Raw genomic sequence first — 26,551 nt, forward strand, 5'->3', positions numbered from 1 at the left:
TGTATGTATGTCGATATAAATAGCACACATTAAACAGAGCAAGGGCTACTGTGCTCCACTAACACAGAACTGAAATTCATTAATTCACTAATTCAGAACTGAGGGGTGGAGACTCAAAACACCAAGAAGGATAAGGAGGCCAGAGGTTGATAGCAGTTAATTCTCTGCATACTAGATGCCTACATGGAAACTTGAAGGTTGAGTAGACAAAAGGCAGCAGTGGGACAGGCAGAAAGGAAGTCTTCCATCACAGATGTTTAATATGAACCTGAACTGCCATCAGCCAGTGCCCAGAGAAAGCTGCAGGGGAATAGCTCCAGCTGGGAAGCACTGGCCTGTTCACCCAAGCTCAATCCTGACCTCCCATATAAAAAGCTGTATGTGAGGGCTGGAGAATGGCTCAGCAATTACTGAGCACTGGTTGATCTTCCAGAGGACCCAGATTCAATTTCCAGCACCCACCTGCAGCTCACAGCTGTCTGTAAGTCCAGTTCCATGGACTCCAAATCTTTTGGCTTCTGTGGGCACACACACTGTGTGTGTGTGTACATGCAGACAAAGTACTCACACATGCAAATTAATTTTTTAAAAAGGTTGCACATGATTGCACACACTTATAATTCCACAGGTGGAGACATGAGGGTCTCTAGCCTAATTGGTGAACTTAAGGTCAGTGGAGACCTCTCTCAAACCAAGTGGACAGCAGTCCTGAGTATAACACCTGAAGTGGTCCTCTGCCCACCACATGCACATGAACACAGCAAGTCCAGATGCATTGTGAGGTTGTGGGCGGGACTGATGAGTGACAAAGGATACCACACAACATGGCAAAGCGTCCATTGACTGCGTGGTGTGATTAGCAGTGTATCAAATTCAGCACCTCACATGCATTAACTTCAAACCCCTAGGGTTGTTACCTATACAGTGGGGTGGAATTAGCATTAGCATTTTTTATTTCGTTTGCTTGCTTGTTCTTTCTTTCTTTCTTTCTTTTTTTTAAAGCACAGTCTCACTGTGTAGCCCAGGCTGGCCAAGGACTCACTCTGTAGACCAGGCTGGCCAAGAACTAACTCTATAGACCAGACTGGCATAGAACTCACAAAGATACAGCTGCCTCTACTCCCCAGTACTGGAGTTAAAGGCATGTGCCACCACACACAGCCGTGGTATTAACATTTTCCAAAAGAGAACATTGAGAAAGAGGGACTAAGTAGTTCGCTTGAGGGAAATGATAGAATTAGTAGGTTTAAAAAAAAAAAGGACAAAGAAGAATCTTAAAATAAATAAAAAGCTCCACTAGTGAACTTTGTCCCTGTTTAGTATTAACAAGCTTACTATCTTAACCATTTCTAATGAACTGTTTGCCTGTATTGAACACATCCATGCTGTGTTTCATTCATCTCTGTTAACAGACACTCCACACCCACAAACAACAGCATTCCGGGGCTTGAGAGAGGCTTAGTGGCTAAAAGTCCTTGCTGCCCTTTCAGAGGACCTCAGCTGAGTTTCCAGCACCCGTGTTGGGCGGCTCATAATTGTCTGGCTTCAACTCCTTCTTTTGGTTTCTATGGGTACCCACACACATATTTCAGGTACTTGCAGACAGACAGACAGACACATTAAATAAATATCAAACAAAAATTAAACAATCAGTGCCTATTCTCTGTCCCTCCCCTGCTCCCAGTAACCACCATTTTACTCTCTGACTCATCCTAGGTTTGACTAATGTCCTATTAGGAACATTCCAACTTTTGTTCAGTTATCAGTTTGCTGTCCAGTTGAGTAGCCTCTACATTTACTGCTGTAAATTACACTGCTGTGAAGCTGGGTGTACAAATGCTCTGCAGCATCTCCCCTTCAGTTCTTCTGGCTGTACACCCATGAGTGGAATTACTTACAGAATAGTCTCATTTAAACTTTTGTTTTGTTTGGATTGGTTTTTTGTGGGCGGCTTTTTTCTGTTTGGTTGGTTGGTTGGTTTTAGCTCTCTGTAGACTAGCCTGGTACTCATAAGGTAGACTAGGCTGTCCTAAAATATATAAAGATCTTCGCTGCCTCGTGGGTGCTGGGCAATTTCAGAGTTTCTGTTTTCACAAGTATCCATGGATTTAACGGTACTTAGCAGAGTATGGTGGTGCACACCTTTAATCCCAGCAGGGAGGCAGAGACAGGTGGATCTCTTGAGTTTGAGGCCAGCTAGATCTACATAATGAGTTTGAGGCCAGCCAGAATTACATAATGAGACCCTGTTTCAAAGAACAATTTAAAACAACAGTTGTAATCAGGGACTAGGGAGATAGTTCATTTAGTAACATGCTGACATACATGTGTGAGGACCTGCATTCAGCATTGGGAAGCAGAGACTGAAGTATCTAGTTAGCCAGCCTCGACAAATTAGTGAGTTGGAGGTTCAGTGAGAGAAGACACCTGACGTTGATATGTGCTTGCACATCCCCATGGGAACAAGCCGTGCGCTTGGACACTGCACACAGAGCAGATGGGCTAAGAAGGAAGGGAGAAATCTTGGTTTGGTTTGGTTTGGTTTTTTGGGTTTTTTTTGTTTGTTTGTTTGTTTGTTTGTTTGTTTGTTTTTCGAGACAAGATTTCTCTGTGTAGCCCTGGCTGTCCTGGAACTCACTCTATAGACCAGGCTGACCTTGAACTCAGAAATCCGCCTGCCTCTGCCTTCCAAGTGCTGGGATTAAAGGCGTGTGCCACCACTGCCTAGCGGGAGATAGTTCTCTAAAGTGGGTAGGTGTGCCAACACCTTTTCTTACTGGGGATCAGACTCAGGGTTTTGTACACACTAGGGAAGCATGCTACCACTTCCTGCTCTCCCATAGCAGAGGAAAAGGAGACATGCACATTAGTGAAGCAAGACCCTAAACTTAGTGTATACTTACGTGTATTTATATAAATATGCCTCCAGAAAAACAATCATCTGGAAAGGAAAACATCAAAATGTTCATACTACAACCTGCCTAGTCCCTCTTCCAAATTCTCTTTATTAAACATACATGAATCTTGTTATCAAGTAGGGAAACAAGCAAAATTTAAGCAAAGATGCCACTTAGGGCACACACTCATAGTACACCAACAGGAAGTATAAGCCATGCCCAACAGTGCCTGCCACCCATCATACCCTGTTGCCAGATCTTGTGTTCTGTAATTACAGATTGGCTTCACCACAGACCCTCGGATGGCCCGCTCCTCTCCCTACCCCACTGATGTGGCCCGAGTGGTGAATGCCCCCATTTTCCATGTCAACTCAGATGACCCTGAAGCTGTCATGTATGTATGCAAGGTGGCAGCTGAGTGGAGAAACACCTTCCACAAGGATGTTGTAGTTGATCTGGTAAGTGATGCCAGGGTAAGGGTGCCCAAGTGAGTCTCAGGCCTGTGCTCTCACTCTTGCTAAGTCACATGGGGCTTTATAATGTCATACTGACGGTAGGATCCTTCTGGTACCATAGTGTTTGGAGCCAGGCTCTCCTCCAAATACTCCTCAGTGTGTATTCCATCTGGTCCTAATTAAGACTGCTTTACAAATCAAGAATTTGATACCCAGGTCATTCTCATTATGTCTCATTTGATAGAGCAAATCCACCAAGTAAAAGTAGAAAACAAGATTTTAGCTGTAGTGGAAGTAAGGCAGGGCGAGTAGTGACAGCCTTGTTGTATCACACAGATGAAATGTCAGATAACCACACCCACAGACCAGTCACTCTCTCACAGTCCTCTCTTGCTACTCTGACTAGGTGTGTTATCGACGAAATGGCCACAATGAGATGGACGAACCTATGTTTACACAGCCACTCATGTACAAGCAGATCCGCAAGCAGAAGCCTGTACTGCAGAAGTATGCAGAATTGCTAGTCTCCCAGGGTGTCGTCAATCAGCCTGAGTACGAGGTGTGTCCTGGCAGGCCTTAGGTGTTCTGTCAAGCAAGAGATTATTCCAGGCCAGTAAAAACATGTGAAGTCTTGACAACTACAGCATTTTAACTTCAGTGAGGATCTGGGATATCAAAATGCTTTTTAAAGAAGGTAGATGTAGTAGAGGTGGAGAAAGGTATTCTAGAGATGAGGTTCTCTCTGTTGACACTTTTGGGTTGAGAGATGTATGAACAAGGGCCCATCCAGCTTAATAAAGACCCTCTGTGATCTGCACAGAGCATTCTACCACACACAGACTACCTGAGTAGCAGTTCTAGACCCATGGGATGGTACCCAGGCCCAAAATACACATAAAGCCAGTTCTTAGGAAAGAATGTTCAGAATTTATACTAAACAGAATCTCCAGCCATGTGATGTAGGGAATGAGGAGCAGAATTTACAGGCCTTTTAGATGTTAAAGAGGCTGTGTGTGTGTTGGAGACTGGCAATACAGATGTAGTTTGTGTGCAAAAATATGGAGGGACTGGAAGGCTGGGGTGCAGTGGCCTGCACAACATGAGTATGTACTCAGCTTCATGTACCCACTCTTCCAGGAGGAAATCTCCAAGTATGATAAGATCTGTGAGGAAGCATTTACCAGATCCAAAGATGAGAAGATCTTGCACATCAAGCACTGGCTGGATTCCCCCTGGCCTGGTAAGCAAGGGATCGTATCATCACAGTAGAGAGACTCCTTGTGAGGTGGATGCAACCGTGAGTCCACTTCCCAGAGAAAGTTCTCGCTCCCCTCTTCCGTACCTATAACACATAGTGAATGTTCTATTTCAGCAGAGCCTCTGTCATCCCCAAGGAAGCCATCTAGGCTTTATTGTATTCCACCTTTTATTTGCCCAAGGCCATGTGATACTGTGGTGAAGTTTCTAGAAAGGCAGAGCTGTTTCTCTGATCTGCTCTATAGATGCCCCTTCCAAAGTAGATGGCATATGTTTGTTCTCCTAGGCTTTTTCACCCTGGATGGACAGCCCAGGAGCATGACCTGCCCCTCCACTGGCCTGGAGGAGGATGTCTTGTTCCACATTGGAAAGGTGGCCAGCTCTGTACCTGTGGAGAACTTTACTATCCATGGAGGTAACCAAGCCTGCACTTGCATGTGGAAACGTTGACCTAGGTCAGCACCTCATGAAGACTATCCCTAGCCATGCCCTTTAGAAACTCGCCTGTCCATAGCCATGGGTGTGTTGATAGACTCAGCTCCCACTACAGTTCCTTCACTTGGAAAGAAGCAGAGAAGCAACTAAGGGGGCATCACTTTGCGCTCCTAACACTGAGTGGCAAAGGCTGTGCTTGTGTCATTAGAGCACAGGACGTAAGCTTCCCACAGGAGCTCGTCCTGCAGTACTGGGAATAATGTCTTTTCTGCAGGGCTGAGCCGGATCTTGAAGACCCGCAGAGAGCTTGTGACGAACCGGACTGTGGACTGGGCCCTGGCAGAGTACATGGCATTTGGCTCACTGCTGAAGGAAGGCATCCATGTGCGGCTGAGTGGCCAGGATGTGGAGCGGGGCACCTTCAGGTAAACTCGGATGTGCATCCTTCAGTCTGAAAAGGAAGGGAAGGGCTTCGGAATCTGTACTCCAGGGATGGGGGGGACCCATTTCCAGAAAGGACTGTATTTTCAATGCTAGGTTGCCTCACCTTTCCTGTGTTGTTGAGGATGCTCCGTTTCTATGCTGGAAGGGCGCTACCCTGCAGTGTCTGGCAGAATGCCAGCTTGTCACAGTGGGTCATACGGTTGTCTTCAAGGCTCACATGGTTGGCTCAGATGCCTGTATTCTTGCTTATTAATCTTGTCTTTCTGCCTCAGCCATCGCCACCATGTGCTCCATGATCAGAATGTTGACAAAAGAACCTGCATCCCCATGAACCACCTTTGGCCAAATCAGGCCCCTTACACTGTATGCAACAGCTCGCTGTCTGAGTACGGTGTCCTGGGTAAGGCCAACCCCAACCCCACCTCAGGCTTCTGCATTCCTTCATGGTGGTCCTGAACATGGCTTTCTTCCCTTCTGTCTCTTGCAGGCTTTGAGCTGGGCTTTGCCATGGCTAGCCCTAATGCTCTGGTTCTCTGGGAGGCCCAGTTTGGTGACTTCAACAACATGGCACAGTGCATCATTGACCAGTTCATCTGCCCAGGACAGGCAAAGTGGGTGCGGCAGAATGGCATTGTGCTCCTGCTGCCTCATGGCATGGAAGGCATGGTGAGAACTTCCCTTGTCCACAAGACCTGGGAACAGCCTGTCCAGGACCCTATCCTAACAAGGCCGAGGGTTCTCTTGATTCGTCCCACCCATTTTAGATGGGAAGACTAGCTAACACTTTGAAAGGCAAGAGTGGCCCATCTGCATGCACCCTGCATGGCCATCTCTGGGCAAACAACACGTAGCTGATACTGTCTTTCAAGTACTCAGCTCCCTCTGCCCTGCTGCTCTGTGCTTTGTTAGTGGGTGGGGGAGGACTCAAATTTCTGACATCAAGGAAAAGAAATGGCAAGAGCAGCAGATGTCAGCATGGGAAACCTGAGAGGTAACTTGTGTGTCTGGTTTCAGGGTCCCGAGCATTCCTCTGCCCGCCCAGAGCGGTTTCTGCAGATGTGCAATGATGACCCAGATGTCCTGCCTGTGAGTAGAGCGGACCCTGGATGTCCTGAGGGGTCAGATCTCAGCTCACTCTTCTCTGCCTTAGGAATTAGAGTGGGTGGACCCGTGTGGCCCCATGCCCTGTGATCTCACTGAAATAGGCTACTTCATTTGTTTCCTGCTGTTGCAGAAAGCCAGCAAACCTCAGCCTGAACTCTTAGGTGACATTGCCATTGCTTTAAGGCAGGTTTGTTTTGTTTTGTTTTGTTTTGTTTTTAAGACTTATTTATTTATTAATTATATGTAAGTACACTGTAGCTGTTTTCAGACACACCAGAAGAGGGCATCAGATCTCATTACACATGGTTGTGAGCCACCACGTGGTTGCTGGGATTTGAACTCAGGACCTTTGGAAGAGCAGTCAGTACCATCTTTCCAGCCGCGTTAAGGCAGCTTTAAAAGAACCCAGGAGTCAGTTTCTAAGGAAATGTAGACTTGACTGTACGTCTCCTAGATCCCATGTATCCACTGCTAAACGGTAGCCCTCAGGAGCCACCACGGATTAAATGGGGCTCAGACTCAGGGAAGCTGTGGATCCTGTTCTCACTGTCCTCAGTGAGTCCTTGAGTGTCCTGAGAGACATCCTGAGACCTCTCTGCCTCGTGTTGCCTCCTGTCCCAGGCACAATGCTCACAAGTGCCATTGGCCTCTGCCCATTTCCTCCCATGCAATAGGACCTGCAGGAAGAAAACTTTGACATCAATCAGCTCTATGACTGCAACTGGATTGTTGTCAACTGTTCCACCCCTGGCAACTTCTTCCATGTGCTGCGACGACAGATCTTGCTGCCCTTCCGGAAGCCGGTCAGTGCTGGGGTCTCCAGAATGACCAGGGTGCCAGCCTTCCTGTGTTAACACACAGGAAGGCCTGCCCTGCTGTCTTTTGCTTTAGATTGGTTGAGTGATACCTAAAGGGGGAATACAGAAGAGACGTGGTCTCAGAAGTCAGTTTCTGTTGCCATAAACGCCAGCGAACTAAACATTCTCACTCCCACTGAGCCCTCATGTGCTGGGGAGCACGGAGTGTAAGAGAGTCAGACAAGGTACAACTGAGTCCTCATGTGCTGGGGAGCACGGAGTGTAAGAGAGTCAGACAAGGTACAACTGAGTCCTCATGTGCTGGGGAGCACGGAGTGTAAGAGAGTCAGACAAGGTACAACTGAGTCCTCATGTGCTGGGGAGCACGGAGTGTAAGAGAGTCAGACAAGGTACAACTGAGTCCTCATGTGCTGGGGAGCACGGAGTGTAAGAGAGTCAAACAAGGTACAGTCCCTAAGCCGGCCGTGGTGGCGCACACCATTAATCCCAGCACTCAGGAGGCAGAGGCAGGTGGATTTCTGAGTTCGGGGCCAGCCTGGTCTACAGAGTGAGTTCCAGGACAGCCAAGGCTACACAGAGGAACCCTGTCTAGAAAAACCAAAAAATAGATAGATAGATAGATAGATAGATAGATAGATAGATAGATAGATAGATAGATAGATAGATATCTAGATAGATAGATATCTAGATAGATAGATATCTAGATAGATAGATAGAAAGAAGAAAGATACAGTCCTTAGTCCAACAAGGAAGACAAGTATAGTCCTGGTATATTGAGAAATAAGATGGGTTGTCATGTAGTTATGCTGAGGACTGGAAGAGATGAAAAAGGACCCCAGCGGGACCAAGGAATTCCAGGAGCCCCAGAAAGTCTTGAGCTGGGTGTTGAAGCATGAATAGATGTTATGTTGTGCAAGTGAGCAAAATGATCAGAAAGAGGGTACCTGGGATAAGGATACAGGGAGAGCCCTGCTGCCCTGGAATACTGCAAGGGGGGCATGCAAAGCTAACTGCAGGTCTACTGTGCCCCTGGTAGCCTGCAGGTCTACAAGTCAGAACTGCCTGGTGATAGGCCTGTCTCAGCTATAGACCAGCCAAAGGTGTGTTATCTCTGAGACCACCTGAGAACAGCTTAGTTCACCTAGGGGAGGCCACAGACCAGGACGATGGCCCTGGAGAGTAAACACCAGAGGAGGTGAAGAGCAGAGAAATTAGTGTCTTCTTCCTGCATTGTGTGTGTGTGCCTCCCACTGAGATCTGGAAGACAGGGTGTCCTGGCTGTGTACCAAAGGTCACTGTTTAGATGTCCTTTATTTCGGACCATCATTCTAAAATCTGTAAGATATAGTCTACTGTGAGCATATTTTGTCTTTCAGTTAATCGTCTTCACTCCCAAATCCCTCCTGCGCCACCCTGAGGCAAGAACTAGCTTTGACGAGATGCTGCCAGGTAGGTGTGGGGCGTGGATTGTTAGTGCTGGGAGTTCCTCACTGTCTGTAGGCCTTATGGGGCTTGTACTTACCAGTCTCCTTAGGCTCTTTCTAGATTTTTAGTCATGATATAAAGATCTCAGACTGTAAGTTCCTCTAGAATTGCATTAAAATAGCAGGGCTTGGTGGCGCATGCCTTTAGTCCCAGCCCTCTGGAGGCAGAGGCAAACCCATCTCTGAGTTCAGGGCCAGCCTTCTTTACAGAGCAAGTTTCAAGCCAGCCAGAATTACATGGTGAGACCTTGTCTCAAAAAACAAAAGAAAGGAAAAGACAACACAGTGAATCTAGGGTCTCAAATAGGCGCATGCAACAGCTCACCACAACTCAGGAGTACAACTCTTAGCAAATTCTTTGTAAAGAGGAAAAGCTCTGGGGAGGGAGGGAGCGCCAGCTACACTGCTGAGATAAGAGGCTGTGGCATGAGATTTCTACATGGAAAGTGACTAATTAATACAGGTGCTAATTAATACAGCTTGTAGCCACCCAGATGCACCTGGGCTCATGAGGCCAGAAAGATTGTTTCTTCTCAACCACCAAGCCGCGAGAGCCTTACACAACGAACCTTTTTTTTTTTTTTTTTAAAGATTTATTTATTTATTATATGTAAGTACACTGCAGCTGTCTTCAGACACTCCAGAAGAGGGAGTCAGATCTCGTTACAGATGGTTGTGAGCCACCATGTGGTTGCTGGGATTTGAACTCCGGACCTTTGGGAAAGCAGTCGGGTGCTCTTACCCACTGAGCCATCTCACCAGCCCCACAACGAACCTTTTGTTTATTATTTTCTACTTTTTGTGTGTGGTAACATTTATAGCTGGGCAGAGGTGTCACGTGCCTTTAATCCCAGCACTTGGGAGGCAGAGGCAGGCAGATTTCTAGTTCAAGGCCAGCCTGGTCTACAGAGTGAGTTCCAGGACAGCCAGAGCTATACAGAGAAGCCCTGTCTTGAAAAAAACATAAATATAAAAATAAGTAAATAAATTTTTAAAAATATAATATGTAGAATCTCCTGTCAACCGTTTTTAGTGCTGAATGTCACTAGAGAAGGTTGAGTAAGAGCTGTACAGCAGTCTCACCATCGAGCTCTAGACCTTACATCAGGTAGAACTGAGACTCGTACCCAGTAAGCACTCCCACCCCACACATCCCTGCTCTCACTCGGGCAGCCATGCTCTACTAGACTCAGAGTACAGGAGCAACCCTTCTCCAAAATGCTTAGGACCACACATGTTTGGATTTGGGATTTTTCTTGATTTTGGGGTATTTGTATAGACTCAAGTCTAAATGCAGACTGCACTTATTTTATGTGTAGCTTGTACACATGCAATAGAATCCACTCTGGGTCTCCAGTGTCCTGAGCTTTGACTGAAGCCTGTCACATAGCAGATGAATAGTCCACTTGGGGTGGACTGTTATCCAGGAAGTCTTCAGAGTTTGTATCTAAAGAATAGGAGTGCTCCGTCTATACGGGTCTTTTTATAACTGACTTATTTCAGTTAGTGTAATGTCCACAGGATTCACATGGGACACAGTGTGTGCCATCACTTCCTGTCTTGTTAATATGGAACAGTATCCACACTTGATCTTACCTGAAAGATGATCTGTTCTATAGATGTGCTGCATTTGGTTTTAGTTCCTGTGAGTAGCACCGTTTTGAACAGGGGTATACAAGTAATCCTTCAAGATTCTGACAGTCAGCCGGGTGTGGTGGCACACGCCTTTAGTCCCAGCACTCGGGAGGCAGAGGCAGGCGGATTTCTGAGTTCAAGGCCAGCCTGGTCTACAGAGTGAGTTCCAGGACAGCCAGGGCTACACAGAGAAACCCTATCTCAAAAACCAAAAAAACAAAAGAACAAAAAAAAAATTTACAAATATATATTTTATTATGAATGTGAATGCTTTGCCTAGTTGTACATATGTATGTGTACCATGTGGATGCCTGGTACCTGAGGAGGTCAGAAGAATATCCACACGGGAGCTGCCATGTGTGTGCTGGGAGTCATAGCATGTCCTCTGCAAGAGCATCAAGTGTTCTTAACCACTCAGCCAATTCTTCAGCCCTCCATAGGATTGGGGGGGGGGTTGTTTGTTTAATTTCTTTTCTTTTCTGTGCATTGGTATTTTGTCTGTATGTATGTCTGTTTAAGGGCATCAGATCACCTGGAACTCCTAACTCCCTTGGAGTTAGACAGTTGTGAACTACCATGTAGGCACTGGGAATTGAACCTGGGTCTCATGGAAGAGAAGCCAGGGCTCCTAACTGCTGAGCCACCTCTCCAGGTCCCCTCCATCAGATGATTTGATTTATTTCTTCTTAAAGTGTAACTGTCCGGGTTGTTCCTGTTTTCATTATATCTGTACAGCTTTTTGCCTTTTTTTTTTTTTAATTGTGCTGTCGTATCTATGTATCTCTAGGTGGCCTGGAAATTGCTATGTAGAGCAGGCTAGCCGCAAACTCTCAGAGATCTACTGCCTCTGTCTCCTGAGTACTAGGTTAAAGGTGCATGTCCCAGGCCTGATCTTGCATCATGGCACAGACATCAGAAGCTTGTGAGGGAGGAGTATCTCTGACCCTCGGGAACCATAGCCCCGAGCCACTGTGTGATAGCCCTCAGCTCACTCGTAACAGCTGTGGGATAGGCCTGGAGGAAGAGCCAGCCCAGCCCAGATGTGGGAACTTTCTTATAGGAACGCACTTCCAGCGTGTGATCCCAGAAAATGGACCTGCAGCTCAGGACCCACACAAAGTCAAGAGACTTCTCTTCTGCACTGGGAAGGTGTACTATGACCTCACCCGAGAGCGCAAAGCCAGGAACATGGAGGAGGAGGTGGCTATTACAAGGATTGAGCAGGTGAGGGCATGTGGCGTGGTGGCTAGGTGCCATGTCCCAGCCACGGGGTCTTAGCAGAACATCATTCACTCACTGAGGCTCCTCCCCTTCCCAGCAGAGTAGCTGCACAGCTTTTCCCTCTGGAACCCCAGTCTCCCTTTGCTTAGCCCTACCCATCCTCTGAGTGTCCCTTGGTTGACCTCACCCTGCTCTCTCCAGCTATCACCATTCCCCTTTGACCTCCTGCTGAAAGAGGCACAGAAGTATCCCAATGCTGAGCTGGCCTGGTGCCAGGAAGAGCACAAGAACCAAGGCTACTATGACTATGTCAAGCCAAGACTTCGTACCACCATTGACCGTGCTAAGCCTGTCTGGTAAGACCCAAGTCCTTGATGGCCTGGAAGATCTGGAAGCAAGCTAGAGAACAGGCAGGAGCCACCTCTGACTTCATCCTTGTCACTCCCCCTCTCTGTTTCTCTCAGGTATGCTGGCCGAGACCCGGCAGCTGCTCCAGCCACTGGCAACAAGAAAACACACCTGACAGAGCTGCAGCGCTTTCTGGACACAGCCTTTGACCTGGACGCATTCAAGAAATTCTCTTAGATGCTCCTGGAGTTGATGAGGCCATGGCCCCCATGTCCATGACGCTCTTTGCTTCTCAACTAAAGAATAGTGCCTCAGCACTGTCCACACGTCCCTTCGCTGTGCCACACCACCCCTGTTCTCATAGGAATTAAGTTGTCCACTGCAGTGCTCAGCTGCTCCCCGGTCACATGCTGCCCAGCCTGTGCCGACTTCTCTCAGGCTGCACACCGTTCATGGAGACCGGAAGGAGCAGAATAAGGAAAGGGCCCCTCTCAGGACATCCTAGAGAAGGAAGGCAGCTCTGGCCCCACCCATGCCCCCAGTGCAATCCTCCAGGGTAGGAACAGAACCCTATGTGGCTTCCCAGGGTACTAGCACTCAGCCCTCGTCACCCATCAAGTCGCAGATTCAAGGCCAGGAGTAGTTTCATCTTGCTAGGGCCAAGCTGAGAGCTCATGGAGGAACTATAGCTGCCAGGATTTGGGAGTCATCAGGATGTTGTGTGAATAGAGATTGTCATGGGGTATTTAGAGGACTTTAGCAGTGATGTTAGTCTAGCCCTGCTACCCTTCTTGGGTTTGGGCTGTATGTGGGAAACTTACCCCAGCTACCACGCCTGGAGAGCTTGGCTCTGAGTACGGCCCAGAAGCTCCATTGGCTCCCAACGCCAGGCACTGCTGCCTCTTGGTCCTGCTGCCTCTGCTCTCCTGACCCCTCCCCAGTCACTTCATTTTCTCTGTTGTTCCCTTGAACACACAGAAGCTGTTGACGAATTCTTTTTTTTGCTGTGCCAAGGCAGGTCAAAAGCAGATCAGTGGATAAGAGCAAGTTGTCCCAAGGAGCCAGCTGTCCTTCCTCCCTCTTTTGACCTCCACTGGGACACACCTGATTTATTTATTTTGGTTAAAAAAAAAAAAGGAAATGAAAAAAGAACAACCACCTTTGCATTGCATCGGCTTGACCCATAAACTAAGTTATCATGGCCAGCCTGCCTGCTGTCGTGTGTTCCGCCTCCTCCCTGCCTGCCTGAGAACAGTCTTCTTGTTGGGGTGGGGGGGTCCCAGCTGCCATTTGCCAACTGGATGTGTGCCCCACAGCTTTCTGTTCCCCCTCATGGGCAGCAGCCATTATCAACAGCGCAGCCTGGGCCTTCAGCATCTCATTTCCCCTGCCACCCATTATCTTGGTTTTAGGCATGTCTAATAACTACAGTCGGCACCAGGAGAGAATGTCCTGGGACAGGAACAATGCCCCTTACTCTCAGAGGTGGGACTCACAGGACCAAAGTTTGTATCTGCCTGTGGTCGGCATGTTGCTGTCTGGTATCCCCTTCTCCCTTGGGACAGCCAGGCTGTTTTGCATACAAAGCTGGACTAGAGGAAGGGAAGCTTAGCGGGGTGTGGGTGAGTGCAGGACAGGATCTCCATAAGCAGTACACCTGGGAACGCCACAGGAGAGCTAGTTCATTCATGGGGGGGCAGGATTTATATGGCCATGGACCATTGGCCGGGGCAGGGGTGTTGGAAGATACCTCATCTGCATGCTCAGGGGCAACACTTTATAAGGTCAAACAAGTGAAGCCTGATAACTGCCAGGTAATAAATTCTACTGGGGTTGATGATGGTGAGGAGCCAGGTTTATGGTGCCATGTTCAGAGGGGGAGGGAGCCAGTTCATGCAGCCCTCATGTTTAAAGTATCCAGTGCCCTGGGCCATTACGGACCCACACTTGTTTTTGAATTTTGTTTTGCTTTCAAGAATCAAATTGACTTTTATTATTCATATACTTTGTAGAAAGGGGGATTTAATAAACAGGGTAGAGCTGTATGAAGGATAGGGTCCTTGGAGGCAGCTAGTCTCTTCCTTGACTGGTCTTGTGTGGGCCAGGTAACTATGGTTGCCTGCAGTGGAGGTGTCAAGCCTAAGGAGGTGTCATTTTGTAACCTTCCCCCTGACTTCCAGCTATTTGGGGCTTTCTGTCCCCTCCTGCAGTGTTCTGAGCCTTCAAGACAATGGCATGAGTAAGTTGTGAAGGCTGGACCCACATCTTGATACTTGTTTTCTGCATCTTGGGCAGCTAAGCATCTGCCTTCTGTGTTCATTCACCACCATTCAATGTAAGAAGATGCTTCTCAGCCGGGCGTGGTGGCGTGCGCCTTTGATCCCAGCACTTGGGAGGCAGAGGCAGGTGGATCTCTGAGTTTAAGGACAGCCAGGGCTACACAGAGAAACCCTGTCTCGAAAAAAAGAAAAAGAAAAAAAAGAAAATGCTTCTCTGATGAAAATTGGGCACCTCTTTTGTCTAACGGTTTAAATAGGTATTTAGAAAGCAACGTGTTGGGCTGGTGAGATGGCTCAGTGGGTAAGAGCACCCGACTAAGTTCAAATCCCAGCAACCACATGGTGGCTCACAACCACCCGTAATGAGATCTGATGCCCTCTTCTGGTGCATCTGAAGACAGCTACAGTGTACTTTACATATAATAAATAAATAAATAAATCTTTAAAAAAAAAAAAATAGAAAGCAACGTGCTACTACACCAGCTTAGTTAAGTCCACAGGGACAGCTATCTCCACAGGCCTGGCTTATTAGACAAGCTTCTAATACCAGGCACTGACACCCCCATGAAGGAGTCTTGAATCCTTTAACAACTACCACAACACACACACACGTCAAGACACTATTACACACAAAGGCATATCATGGTGTTCCTATTGGTCTCTTTGTCCTCCTCTTATCCTGGCTAACCCTCCATCTCACCTGCCTACATTTCCCTCCTATGGCATCCTTCCTTTTTGCCTGTGTCTACCATCTCATCTCCTTTCAGAAATGCCCTTCCCGGGCTGGTGAGATGGCTCAGTGGGTAAGAGCACCCGACTGCTCTTCCGAAGGTCAGGAGTTCAAATCCCAGCAACCACATGGTGGCTCACAACCATCTGTAACGAGATCTGACTCCCTCTTCTGGAGTGTCTGAAGACAGCTACAGTGTACTTACATATAATAAATGAATAAAATCTTTAAAAAAAAAAAAAAAAAAAAAGAAATGCCCTTCCCTTGTGCCCAGCTTGCATAGGTACTCCACATTAGACACTCCATCCTAAGAGTTATATAAGAGAGAGCATGCAGTTTGTCCTTTTGGGCCTCGGTTACCTCAGAGCAAAAGAGAAAAAGAAAGGGAAATGGGGGAAGGATTTGTGTGAGGGGATTCTGGGGGAGGGGAAGGACCGATATTGGGATGTAAAGGGAATGAATTAATTTATAAAAAAGAAATTGGTCTGGCAAGATGGCTTAGCACTGACTGCTCTTCCAAAGTTCAAATCCCAGCAACCACATGGTGACTCACAGCCATCTATAATGAGATCCAATGCCTCCTTCTGGTGTGTCTGAAGACTGCTACAGTGTACTTATGTATAATAATAAATAAATCTTTGGGCCGGAGCAAGTGGGGCTGACTGGATCAACCAGGATGACTGGAGTGGTCAGAGGTCCTAAAAATTCAATTCTCAACAACCACATGAAGGCTCACAGCTATACTGTACTCATATACATAAAATAAATAAACCTTTAAAAAAAAATGAGCCAGGCGTGTTGGCACATGCCTTTGATCCCAGCACTTGGGAGGCAGAGGCAGGCAGATTTCTGAGTTCAAGGCCAGCCTGGTCCACAAAGTGAGTTCCAGGACAGCCAGGGCTATACAGAGAAACCCTGTCTCAAAAAAAAAAAAAAATTGTCTGATCTTCCAGAGGTTCTCGGTTCAATTCCTAGCACCCACCAGATTGGAGCTCACAACTGTCCACTATTGTAATCCTATAGTATTCAGTGACCTGGTGTGCAAACGTGCAGACAAAGCACCCATATACTTAAACCCTTAAAAAATATAATACTTTGAAGCAGAAACCATGGAGGAATACTGCTTGCTGGGTCACTGGTGGTCTGGGCTCACAGCAGCTAGACCAAGACCATCTGCCTAGGGGAGGTGCTGCCTACAGTGGACTGGGTCCTCCTATATCAAGTAATGATCAAGATAATCACTTTCAGACATGCCACAAACTGTCTTAGGGTGTTGCTGTGATGAGACACCATGACCAAAGCAGCTTAGGGTCTATTTGGCTTACACTGCATTCATCATGTACGTAAGTCAGGACAAGAACTGGAACCTCGGGGGCAGGTCTCCATGCAGAGACCTCAGAGGAATGCTGCTCACTGGCTTGCTTCTCATGGCTTGTTTGCTTATAGGTCTCAGGCCCAGCAGCCCAGGGATAAGTACCACCCACTATGTGATGAGCCCGCCTTCATCAGTTATTAATTAAGAAAATGCCTGCAAGCTTGCCTACCTGGAGGCATTTACTTCCCTGTGGTTCCCTCCTCCCAGATGACTAGATTGTGTCAAGTTGACAAAAAAGTATCCAGCACACCAACCTAAACATGACCGTTCCACACCTGAGATTCTGTACTGTAGTGTTGACAGTGTGCTAAGTAGGACACAGTAATGTTGTACTGCATATGTGCCACCTCTCATCCATTCATCAGCTGTCGGGCATGGAGGCTGCCTCCGCTTTATAGCCTTTGCAGACAGGGCAGGGTTGTGGATGTGCAGGTATCCCTGCTGTAGAGTAGAAGCCCAGGAGCAGAATGTCTATATCATATGAGAGATTTGTTTGTTTTAAATGTAAGAGTGCTCTATCTGCATGACATCTACATGCCAGAAGAGGACATTGGATCTCTTTATGGATGGTTGTGAGCCACTATGTAATTGCTGGGAATTGAACTCAGGACTCCTGGAAGAGCAGATAATGATCTTCACTGCTGAGCCGTCTCTCCAGGCCCAGTACTATTATTTTTAACTTTGAGAAACCAAAGTTATGTTCCTATCAACTATGTATAAGGGTTCTCCATCCCCGCATGCATGGCAGTGTTTTCTGTTATGGGTGGTTTTGGTGATAGACACTGTTAGGACTATCTCCTTGTGCACTGTGTAAGGGTTGTCTTTGTACTATTCAAATGCAGATTTCTGTACCAGCAGAGAGTTGAGTACAGGCAGCACTAGACTTTGGTATTGTTATTTCTAGGTGTTTTGTAAACATTCTCCTCCATCTTCAGATTGGTCAATAAAAAGCTGATCAGCCAATTAGCTGGGCAGAGGGGATAGAAAGACTGGACTTCTGATTCTCGCCAGGGGCCACGAGTGGAGAGGAAGTAGAAAAGGACCAGGAGGCGAGAAGACGTGGAGAGACCGTGTGGTGGGAACAGTAGGGTTTGTCATGAGGTTGCGATCAAAAGAGTGGCCATGAGGACACACATGGACCAGAGCAAGCCAGGGCAAGGGCAGATTGGCAAGTAATGGGGCATTTGTCTGGGTATTAGCTGCCTTAAAGGGTTAGAATAACTTAAAACTTACCCAGCCAACAGTTCTAACAGCCAATAGTGCCAACAGCTTAATAATAAAGGTCTCTGCGCCATTATTCAGGAGCTAAAACCAACTAGAGAACATGTAGAAACACCACCCAACAGTTACTTAGAAGCAAAAGGGGCACTGAACACCATTCATACTGAGGTCAGATGGATTTTTTTTTTTTTTTTTTTTTGGTTTTCTGTTTTGTTTTTCAAGTCAGAGTTTCTCTGTATAGCTAGCCCTGGCTGTCCTGGAACTCACTTTGTAGACCAGGCTGGCCTCGAACTCAGAGATCCACCAGCCTCTGCCTCTCACGTGCTGGGATCAAAGGCATGCAGCACCACCACCCAGCTAATGAGATTTTATGTTTAAGAGGGTTTTGGCTGCATGCATGTCTGTGTACCATGTGCATCCCTGCTGCCTCTGGAAAAAGTGTAGGATCCCCTGGAATGGGAGTTACAGATAAGTTGTGAGCCCCATGTGGGAATTGAACCCAGGTCCTCTATGTAAGAGCAAGAAGTGTTCTTAACAACTGAGTCACCTCTCCAGTCCCAGATGGAATTTTAAAGTGGTTTTAATCTGCATTTCCATAATGCCTAAGGATATTGAACATTTTAAAAATGTTCCCTAGCCCTTTTTCTTTCTTCTTTTGAGAAATGGGTTTCATTCTGTAACCAATTTTTAGATTGTATGTTTTCTTAGTGTTCATTTTTTTGTTGTTCATTATATATTCTAGACACTAATCCTCTCAAGTGTAAAGATTTTCTCCTTTTTAGTGCAATCTCCTTGCCTGGTGGTCATCAGATCTAGGGTCTCCCTGGCTCCACCTCCCTAGCTCTGGCATTACACACCTATACGATCAAGCACAGCTCCATAGCCCAAGTTCCAGAGATGGACCCCAACCTCATGTTTATAGGCTGATTACAATATCTCCCCAGCCCCTGCCTGGGGGTTTTGATTATTATTGTTAGTTTTTGTTTGGTGTTTGGGGGGGGGCCTTATTTATTTATTTATTTATTTATTTATTTATTTATTTATTTTGGTTTTTCGAGACAGGGTTTCTCTGTGTAGCCCTGGCTGTCCTGGAACTCACTCTGTAGACCAGGCTGGCCTCGAACTCAGAAATCCGCCTGCCTCTGCCTCCCAAGTGCTGGGACTAAAGGCGTGCGCCACCACGCCCAGCTGGGACCTTATTTTTAATGCTGGTTCTTAAACACTTTAACCTCCCTTTAGCCCACCACCACAAGAAGTGGAAAAGAAAGGATATGGGGGCAGTGGACCTGTTTAGAGAGGTTCTTTGGAACAACTCACGTCCGTGTTATCTAGAAATAAGCAGTTCAGTTCACAGGTCAGCAGCAGCAGCTCTATCCACTCGTAACACTTCACGGATGCACCAGCAGTCCAGTTTGGTAGAGTCGGGTTAGCAACAGCGGTGACAGGACCTAGCAGAGACAGCCAGGCCTCAGCCTTGGCTCGAGTCAACAGGAGGGACCGACAGGAACGCCAGGAGAAATTCTCTACTGTGCCTCAATAGGTATCTTGCCTCAGTACATGTATCCAGTCAGCCCTGAGTCCCCAGAAGCAACAACAAACTACAGCACACCACTAGAAGTTTTCTGGTGCATTTCTGTCTATAGAGTTCTAGACAAATGCAGCTCAACTGTGCAATGTAAGGCAGACCAATACATGTGTGTTGTTAGCAAAGAATCCTTCATCGCATGTCCTGTCCTGTGCTTGCTTTAGTAGCACATCCTTTCCCCAGTGTCTGCTTCAGTGAAACATTTCTTCAGGAGTCTGCCTTAGCCTTTCACACTTGTGTCCACTTTAACAAAAAGTCCCTTCGTGTGTTTGCCCCAGCAAAACCCCATCCAACTGACTTTCTAGAGAACCCTTAAGTTCCCACTTCAGGGCGTTGTGGGATGCATAACTTACACTTTGTTTGGAGATAGACTTGGTCACTGTTCTATTGCTGTGAAGAGACCATGACCAAGGCAGTTCTCATAAAAGGAATCACTTAATTGGGAACTGGCTCACAGTTTCAGTTTAGCCCATTGTCCCCATGGCAGTGAGCATGGCAGCCTGCAGGTAGGATTCCTAGGTGTTAAGTTTCAAACCTGGGACAAAAGGCTGAGGTACCTATTGAACAGATCAAAGCCTCCAGGTTCTCTCACCTGGCATCCCTCAGTGCCTATCTGTTACAGGGCCCTCCTCACTGCAGACCTCCCCCCCCCCTTCCCTATATAATCCAACCATTTTAGTTACCTCATCTTTTTGACTACTCTATTTTGGGACTCCTGGCTGCTGTACCTGGTTCCTCTCTACGCCCTCTCTTTCCCTCTCCTCTCCTCTCTCTTCACTTGGCTCAAGGACATCTCCACTTTGGATTCTCCCAGATGTCCCTGCCTCTGGCTCTGCTCTCCCTCATATCTACAATAAACTCCTCCTCCACCACCATGTCCAGTCATGTCCTGAGTTTCTGACTCTCCTGAGGTGTGTATGGATCGTTTGTTTCTGCTGGCTTCTACCAACCACAAAATGTGATTCCAGATCCTAGAGTCTGATTGTTCAGCAGCCACTTGACCCGTTCTAACCATTTGCCTACCTGCTCTGTCTTCCTTTGTGCCCTTCTGGGCCTGTACCTTGAGAGTTTCCCTGCTTCCCCCCAGGAGCTGCCTGCTAAGCATCTTTTTTAAGTCCTCCTGGGACCTTGTCTCCTCTCCTTGTCTGGGTCATAGGTGTCCCTCTGCTCCTGGAGCCTGCTACACTCTTGAGTCACCCGCCATATGGACAGCATTCTACACCCATCTAGATCTCTCTACTAAAGACCCTCACTGGCTCCCTTTCCCCAGCATTCCCCTGGTTGCCTGCTTCAGCCTGCAGCTCCCCAGCTTGCTTCCACTCTCAGCTCTCTCTCTGGGCTTATAGAAGCACCTCCCTTCCCTCCCCTGCCTCTCCATGTGGTGTTCCCCTTTGCCATCCCCCCCCTCTCTTCCTCAATAGACTCAGATTTTATTAGTACAGCTTGACCTTAGTACAGATCAATGACCCAAAATTAGCACACTTGATGTCCACGTTCTTGTAGACTGTAACAACTTCTGCCACAAGCAAATGACTCCAGAGCCTCTTATCTCTAAGGTTCAACTTCCTACTCTCAAAAAATCTTTAATCCCTGTGATTTCTCTATACTCTGCTCTATAAATAAATAAATAAATAAATAAATAAATAAATAAGATACGATGCTATAAACTATCTCAGGATTTGTAAATTCATTGGGTATGGTTTAAAATTTATAAAATCTGTAACAAAACTTGGCTTAAAATTTATAACTAGGGCTGGTGAGATGGCTTAGTGGGTAAGAGCACCCGACTGCTCTTCCGAAGGTCCAGAGTTCAAATCCCAGCAACCACATGGTGGCTCACAACCATCCGTAACAAGATCTGACTCCCTCTTCTGGAGTGTGTGAAGAAAGCTACAGTGTACTTACATATAATAAATAAATAAATCTAAAAAAAAATTATAACTAAAGATTTACTACATAATTCAGCTCTTGTATATGTAACTTAGATTTAACCCTTGCTTAGAAAAATAGATGTTTTTAAATAGCAACAGAGAGACTCTGGAATTGGTATAGACTTTAGAACCTCAAAGCACACCCCCAGGGCACACCTCCTAATCCCTTTAATCCTTTCAAATAGTACCGCTCCCTGGTGACTACGCATGTGAATATGAGTTTATGGGGCTATTCTCATTCAAACCACCACCGAGATCAGCCTCTACCTCCCCAAACCCCCTCTTTCCCTGTCGCAGAGATGGTGGAACTTTCTTTGTAATCAAGGAAGACTGTCTTAGTTAGGGTTTTATTGCTATGAAGAGACACCATGAGCTCAGCAACTCTTACAAAGGAAAACATTTAATTGGGCTGGGTTAGTCCATTATTGTCATGTGCAGGCAGACATGATTCTGGAAGAGTAGCTGAGAGTTCTGCGTCTCGATCCACAGGCAGCAGGAAGAGTCAGTGAGCCCACGCTAGGCCTGGTTTGAGCTTTTGAGACCACAAAGCCTGCCCCCAGTGATACACTTCCTCCAACAAGGCCACACCTCCCAACAGTACCAGTCCCTATGGGCCTATGGGACCATTTTCATTCAAACTATTGCAATGGCCTGAAGTTCTCAGTCTTCCGGCTTCACGTCTCTCACTTAGGACCACATCAGTATCTGTCAATGGTCTTGCTGGGATTTTCCCAGTGTCATTCTGAGCCATCACCCAATACCATTCTTCCTTTCTCAGAAAGATGGCAACATTGCTTGTCCATTGCCTTGTCTGTAAAAACAGATCCGTTAACCAGCTAGGGAGGGATGAAGATATCATATCACATCTTGGCTGCTGAGTGAGCGGGCAAGGGTTAGCTGGTAAGTGGTTGGCTTTTTAAGGATGCTGACAGACATTAGTAAGTAGGAGAATGTACTAAGAAAGAAGAATAACATTTTTGCCTTTGAGAACTTTTGGGGGAGGGAGGAGCTGAAGAGATGGCTCAGTGGTTAAGAGCACTGGTTGCTCTTCCAGAGGATACTGGTTCAATTCCCAGCACCCACATGGCAGCTAACAACTGCCTGTAACTTCAGTTCCGGGGATCTGAATTCTGCATGTACATGCTACACAGACATACAAGCAGACAAAAGAACCATACACATAAAATAAAAATAAATAAACGAATAATTCTTTTTTAAAAAGAGAGAGCCTTGCCAGGCAGTGGTGGCGAATTTCTTTAATCTGAGCACTTGGGAGGCAGAGGCAGGTGGATTTCTGAATTCAAGGCCAGCCTGGTCTACAGACCTGTTAGTTCCAGGACAGCCAGGGCTGTACAGAGAAACCCTGTCTCGAAAAAACCAAAGAGACAGAGGGAGAGGAAGAGAGAGCACCTTACAGTGAAGTTAGATAAAACAGTGCATGTATACTGCTTGCTAAGCAGCCCGACCTGACTATTGGGAAACGCCCTGGGGTTTCCAGCACAGGCTTCCGGTAAGACAGGAAATAGTGAACAGCCTGGGCGAGATGTCGGGCTGTCCTTATAAAGTGAGTTTTCCGTGCATCGTTTCGTTTCCAGCAGCAGGGGGCAGCACAGAGAGCAATGCAGCTGGAGCGTGTGGCCAGGCGTGGGTAGGGAGCAGCAGGTTAAGGGATGAAGGCAATCAGAAGACTAAAGATTCAGGACATTAGCAGTTTGCATTTAGACACAGGACCTCCGAAGGTAATTGAAGCCAGGAAAATCAGCATGAAAGGAGAGAACAGTGAGGTAAAGAAATAGCTCAACGGTTAAGAATACTAAGTGTTCCTCAGGACGACCCAGGTTGGGTTCAATTTATCCACATTACCAGCCCCAGGAATCCCGTGCCCTCTAGCCTCCATGAGCACAGCACACAGGACAGAGTACACATAAACTCAGGCACAAAGACATACACCTATAAAATAAATCATAAAGGTCAATAAATATTAAACTAAAGATTAACAGGATGGAAGGAACACAGTCCAGGGTGGCCTAGAGAAAGGAAGTAGAAAACGGATGACAGCTGTTCCACTCTCCACTACAGCAGTCAGGAAGGATGCAGGCCAGGACTGCGCTCTCTCTCAGCCTTGCCCACAGGCCCTGAGGGAATAAGGGAGGCAGTTAATGACAGGCGTGGAAAAATAGGGACTCTCCGGGTTCTGGGAAAGTGGGGAGACTGCTATGGTAAGGTAAGAGTCCCTGATTCTCCGAAGAATGTCTCCCAGACTCAAGAAGTGTGCAAACTCAGAGTATTTTATTCTGAAGACCAGCATGCTGGGTTTCCCATTACCAAGATAGAGACAGCAAGTGAGCCTGCATGCCTGAGGTAAAGCACATTAGGGAATTCCGGGTAGGTGACCCCTATGGTAACCTGTTGGGTCCATCTCTATGGACATTCCATTACCAGGATATGGGGGCTGAAAACTTGCTGGGGAGGTCTGGGAACTGTTACTGAGGAGTAGCTGAGGGAGTCTGGAAACTGCTGCTGACCCATTCTCCCTGCCTCAGGCCAGGCGGCTGGGACATTCTGTTACCTGGATGGGAAGGCTGGAGCCTGGGGTGTTTTCTATAAGTAATTGACTTGCCTGTGCTTGCCTGGACTTGCTCACTTTTTAGGCCTAGACTCCTTAACTGCCAGTTTTAAGTCTGTCATGGACTCACCCTAGCCTTCTCAGTACAAAGATGCAGACTGTGGTGGGCTGCACGGGAGGGGGCAAGGGGGGGGTTAGACACAGTAACACAGTCCACATTACTGGAATGGTCAGGAGCACTCAACAGGCCCAACCTGTTAGACCCGTTCGGTCTCTGAGGCCTGGTCAGAGGTCAATAAGGTCAAGTCAGTTTTCAAAACAAAAGACTTTACTTGTATTTTGTGGGTGAACTTTTTGCTGGGAAGAGTAGAACCATCACAGTGTGGTCCCCATGCTTTCTCAGCCGACTTAAACCAGCTAGCACAAACCTCCACGTTCACTTCAGAACATGACAAAGCAATTCGACTTTAATTTGTTAACTTTAACTCCTGAATGCATGCATGAGAAGTAAAGGCAAACCCAGATAGCCATACTGAATGTCATTTCGAAAAATATGAAATATGCTAGTGCAGTTCCTGTGTCAAACCAAGGCATTTCTGTGTGAAAAGACAATTGGCTTACAAACCCAGATGTTTGGCAAATATTTAAAAAGAAGCGATGGGCGCCGGGCAGTGGTGGCACATGCCCTCCAGCCGTTGGGAGGCAGAGACAGGGGGATCTCTGCAAGTTCAAAACCAGCAAAGACGACAGAGCAAGTTCTAGGACATCCAGGGCTATACCTGTCTAGAAGAAGAGGAGGAGGAGGAAGAAGAAAAACAAGAGGAAGAATGTTGGAAACGTCCTGCGGCTCACATGAACTGGGTTCCACCTGGGAGGCAAACTGGGGCTGAAAAGAGAGGGGAACTAGGCCGAGAGAAATGGAGCCAAGACAAGGTTCTGATCAAGGCTCAAATGTTTAATGGCAAATGCGCTTATAAAGGGGGGGAAGGCCCATTCCCACCAATTCATCCTTGGAGCCCAGCTGCATGTGACCACATGCAGGATAGGGTGTAGTCTCAGGAATTGCTCGGCGGCCTCCCCACAGGTAGCAGTATCTTGAAGAGGAACAACGGCAGTGGCAGAACAATAGAATGATCTAGGAAGGCTCCATTTTAGGTAATCTCCTTAGTGGCAGAAAAGGTCAATGTCTGGCTCAGCCTGCTTCAGGCTTGGGGGAGGCTACAGAAGAAGTGGTGAGATGGCCACTTCAAGGGAAAAAACTGAGAGTTTCTATCATGCAGATTCAAGGTTTTGTGAGAAAATAAGAATATGGAAAATTAGTGGGGCGGTGATGGCACATGCCTTTAATCTCAGCACTCGGGAGGCAGAGGCAGGCGGATTTCTGAGTTTGAGGCCAGCCTGATCTAAAAAGTGAGTTCCAGGACAGCCAGGGCTACACAGAGAAACCCTGTCTCAAAAAAAAAAAAAAAAAAAAAAAAAAAATCAGTACAAAAAGAAAGAAGGGGTGGGGTCAACCCCTTTAATCCATCAGGCCTTTGTTTTTTTTTTATTGTTGTTGTTGTTTTGTTTTTTTGTTTTTTTTAGATTTATTTATTTATTATATGTAAGTACACTGTAGCTGTCTTCAGACACTCCAGAAGAGGGAGTCAGATCTTGTTACAGATGGTTGTGAGCCACCATGTGGTTGCTGGGATTTGAACTCTGGACCTTCTGAAGAGCAGTCGGGTGCTCTTACCCACTGAGCCATCTCACCAGCCCCCATCAGGCCTTTGTATAAACAAAGGTTTTACTGGCTGAGAGAGGAAGGATTAAAATATTGATATAAAGTTTTACTAGGTGGGAAAGATAAAAGGTTTGAGTTTAGGGCTGGAGAGATGACCCCATAGTTAACTCACTGGCTGCTCTTTCAGAGGACCAGGGTTTGATTCCCAGCATCCTATAGCAGTCCACCACCACCTATAATTCCAGTACCAAGGGGCTCTGGCACCAGGCATGGTGATGCACATTTTTAATCCTAGCATTCAGGAAACTGAGGCAGTTGGATCTCTGTAAATTTGGACCTCTGTTTGGCCTATACAGTGAGGTACAGGACAGCTGGACTGTATAAAGAGACCCCGTCTCAAATAAACCAAAAAATAAAAAATAAGAGGATATATATTCCTTGTTAACATAAGTTTTACAGTATTTGGCAAAAAAAAAATGTATATTTGACATTTCTTTAAAATCCCTTTCCTAACTTTAAATATATTGTTTGTTGTTTTTTGTTTGTGTGTGTTTTCTTTGGTTTTGTTTTGTTTTAGCTTAGTCTTCCTCTGTAGCTCTAACTGGCCTTGAACTCAGAGATCTACCTGTCTCTGCCCCTGGAATTAAAACCACCAGCAAAACTTTCCTTTTTTTTTAAGCTTTGAGACATAGTTCCACTAAGTTCCCAGACTAGTCTTAAGTGCACCTCAAGGTCTGGTTTATTTTGCCTCACAGTTTGAGGGCATCACAGTGGCAGGAGTATGACACAGCTATGCATATTGTGTCTACAGCCAGGAAGCAGAGAAGAGTGAATGTTGGTTCTCTGCTTACCTATTCCCCTTCAGAGTCTTCTGTAGTTCTGGTTGGCCTGGAACCCTCGACATAGACCAGGCCAGCCTTGAATTAATAGATATTCACAAGCCTCTGCCTCCTGAATGCTGGGAATAAAGGCAGGTGTCACCATACCCAGCTCTTTCCACACCCATTTCCTGTGTATGTTGGCTTTGCACATGTGTGGGATGC

At 46.7% G+C, this 26,551-nt stretch overlaps 1 protein-coding gene across 16 annotated transcripts in view; it reads left to right on the forward strand.

The window, feature by feature from the left end:
* The window catches only part of Ogdh (oxoglutarate (alpha-ketoglutarate) dehydrogenase (lipoamide)), a 67,498-nt gene extending 51,743 nt beyond the window's left edge, over positions 1–15,755 (forward strand). For 9 of the 16 annotated variants that reach the window (NM_001252283.1, NM_001252282.1, NM_010956.4 and 6 more), the window contains 13 exons: positions 3,176–3,355; positions 3,759–3,911; positions 4,490–4,592; positions 4,896–5,024; positions 5,319–5,469; positions 5,761–5,888; positions 5,976–6,154; positions 6,503–6,574; positions 7,267–7,395; positions 8,787–8,859; positions 11,590–11,753; positions 11,952–12,106; positions 12,215–15,755. In NM_001252283.1, coding sequence (NP_001239212.1) covers positions 3,176–3,355; positions 3,759–3,911; positions 4,490–4,592; positions 4,896–5,024; positions 5,319–5,469; positions 5,761–5,888; positions 5,976–6,154; positions 6,503–6,574; positions 7,267–7,395; positions 8,787–8,859; positions 11,590–11,753; positions 11,952–12,106; positions 12,215–12,335 — 1,737 coding nt within the window. In that variant the 3' untranslated portion in view covers positions 12,336–15,755. The remainder of the gene's footprint in view (positions 1–3,175; positions 3,356–3,758; positions 3,912–4,489; positions 4,593–4,895; positions 5,025–5,318; positions 5,470–5,760; positions 5,889–5,975; positions 6,155–6,502; positions 6,575–7,266; positions 7,396–8,786; positions 8,860–11,589; positions 11,754–11,951; positions 12,107–12,214) is intronic. The other 7 variants (XM_030245651.1, XM_006514582.3, XM_030245650.1 and 4 more) reach the window with 1 other exon arrangement.
* The last annotated feature ends 10,796 nt before the right edge of the window (positions 15,756–26,551 follow it).

This window comes from Mus musculus, chromosome 11 (assembly GCF_000001635.26).
Source record: "Mus musculus strain C57BL/6J chromosome 11, GRCm38.p6 C57BL/6J".
Lineage (NCBI taxonomy): Eukaryota > Metazoa > Chordata > Mammalia > Rodentia > Muridae > Mus > Mus musculus.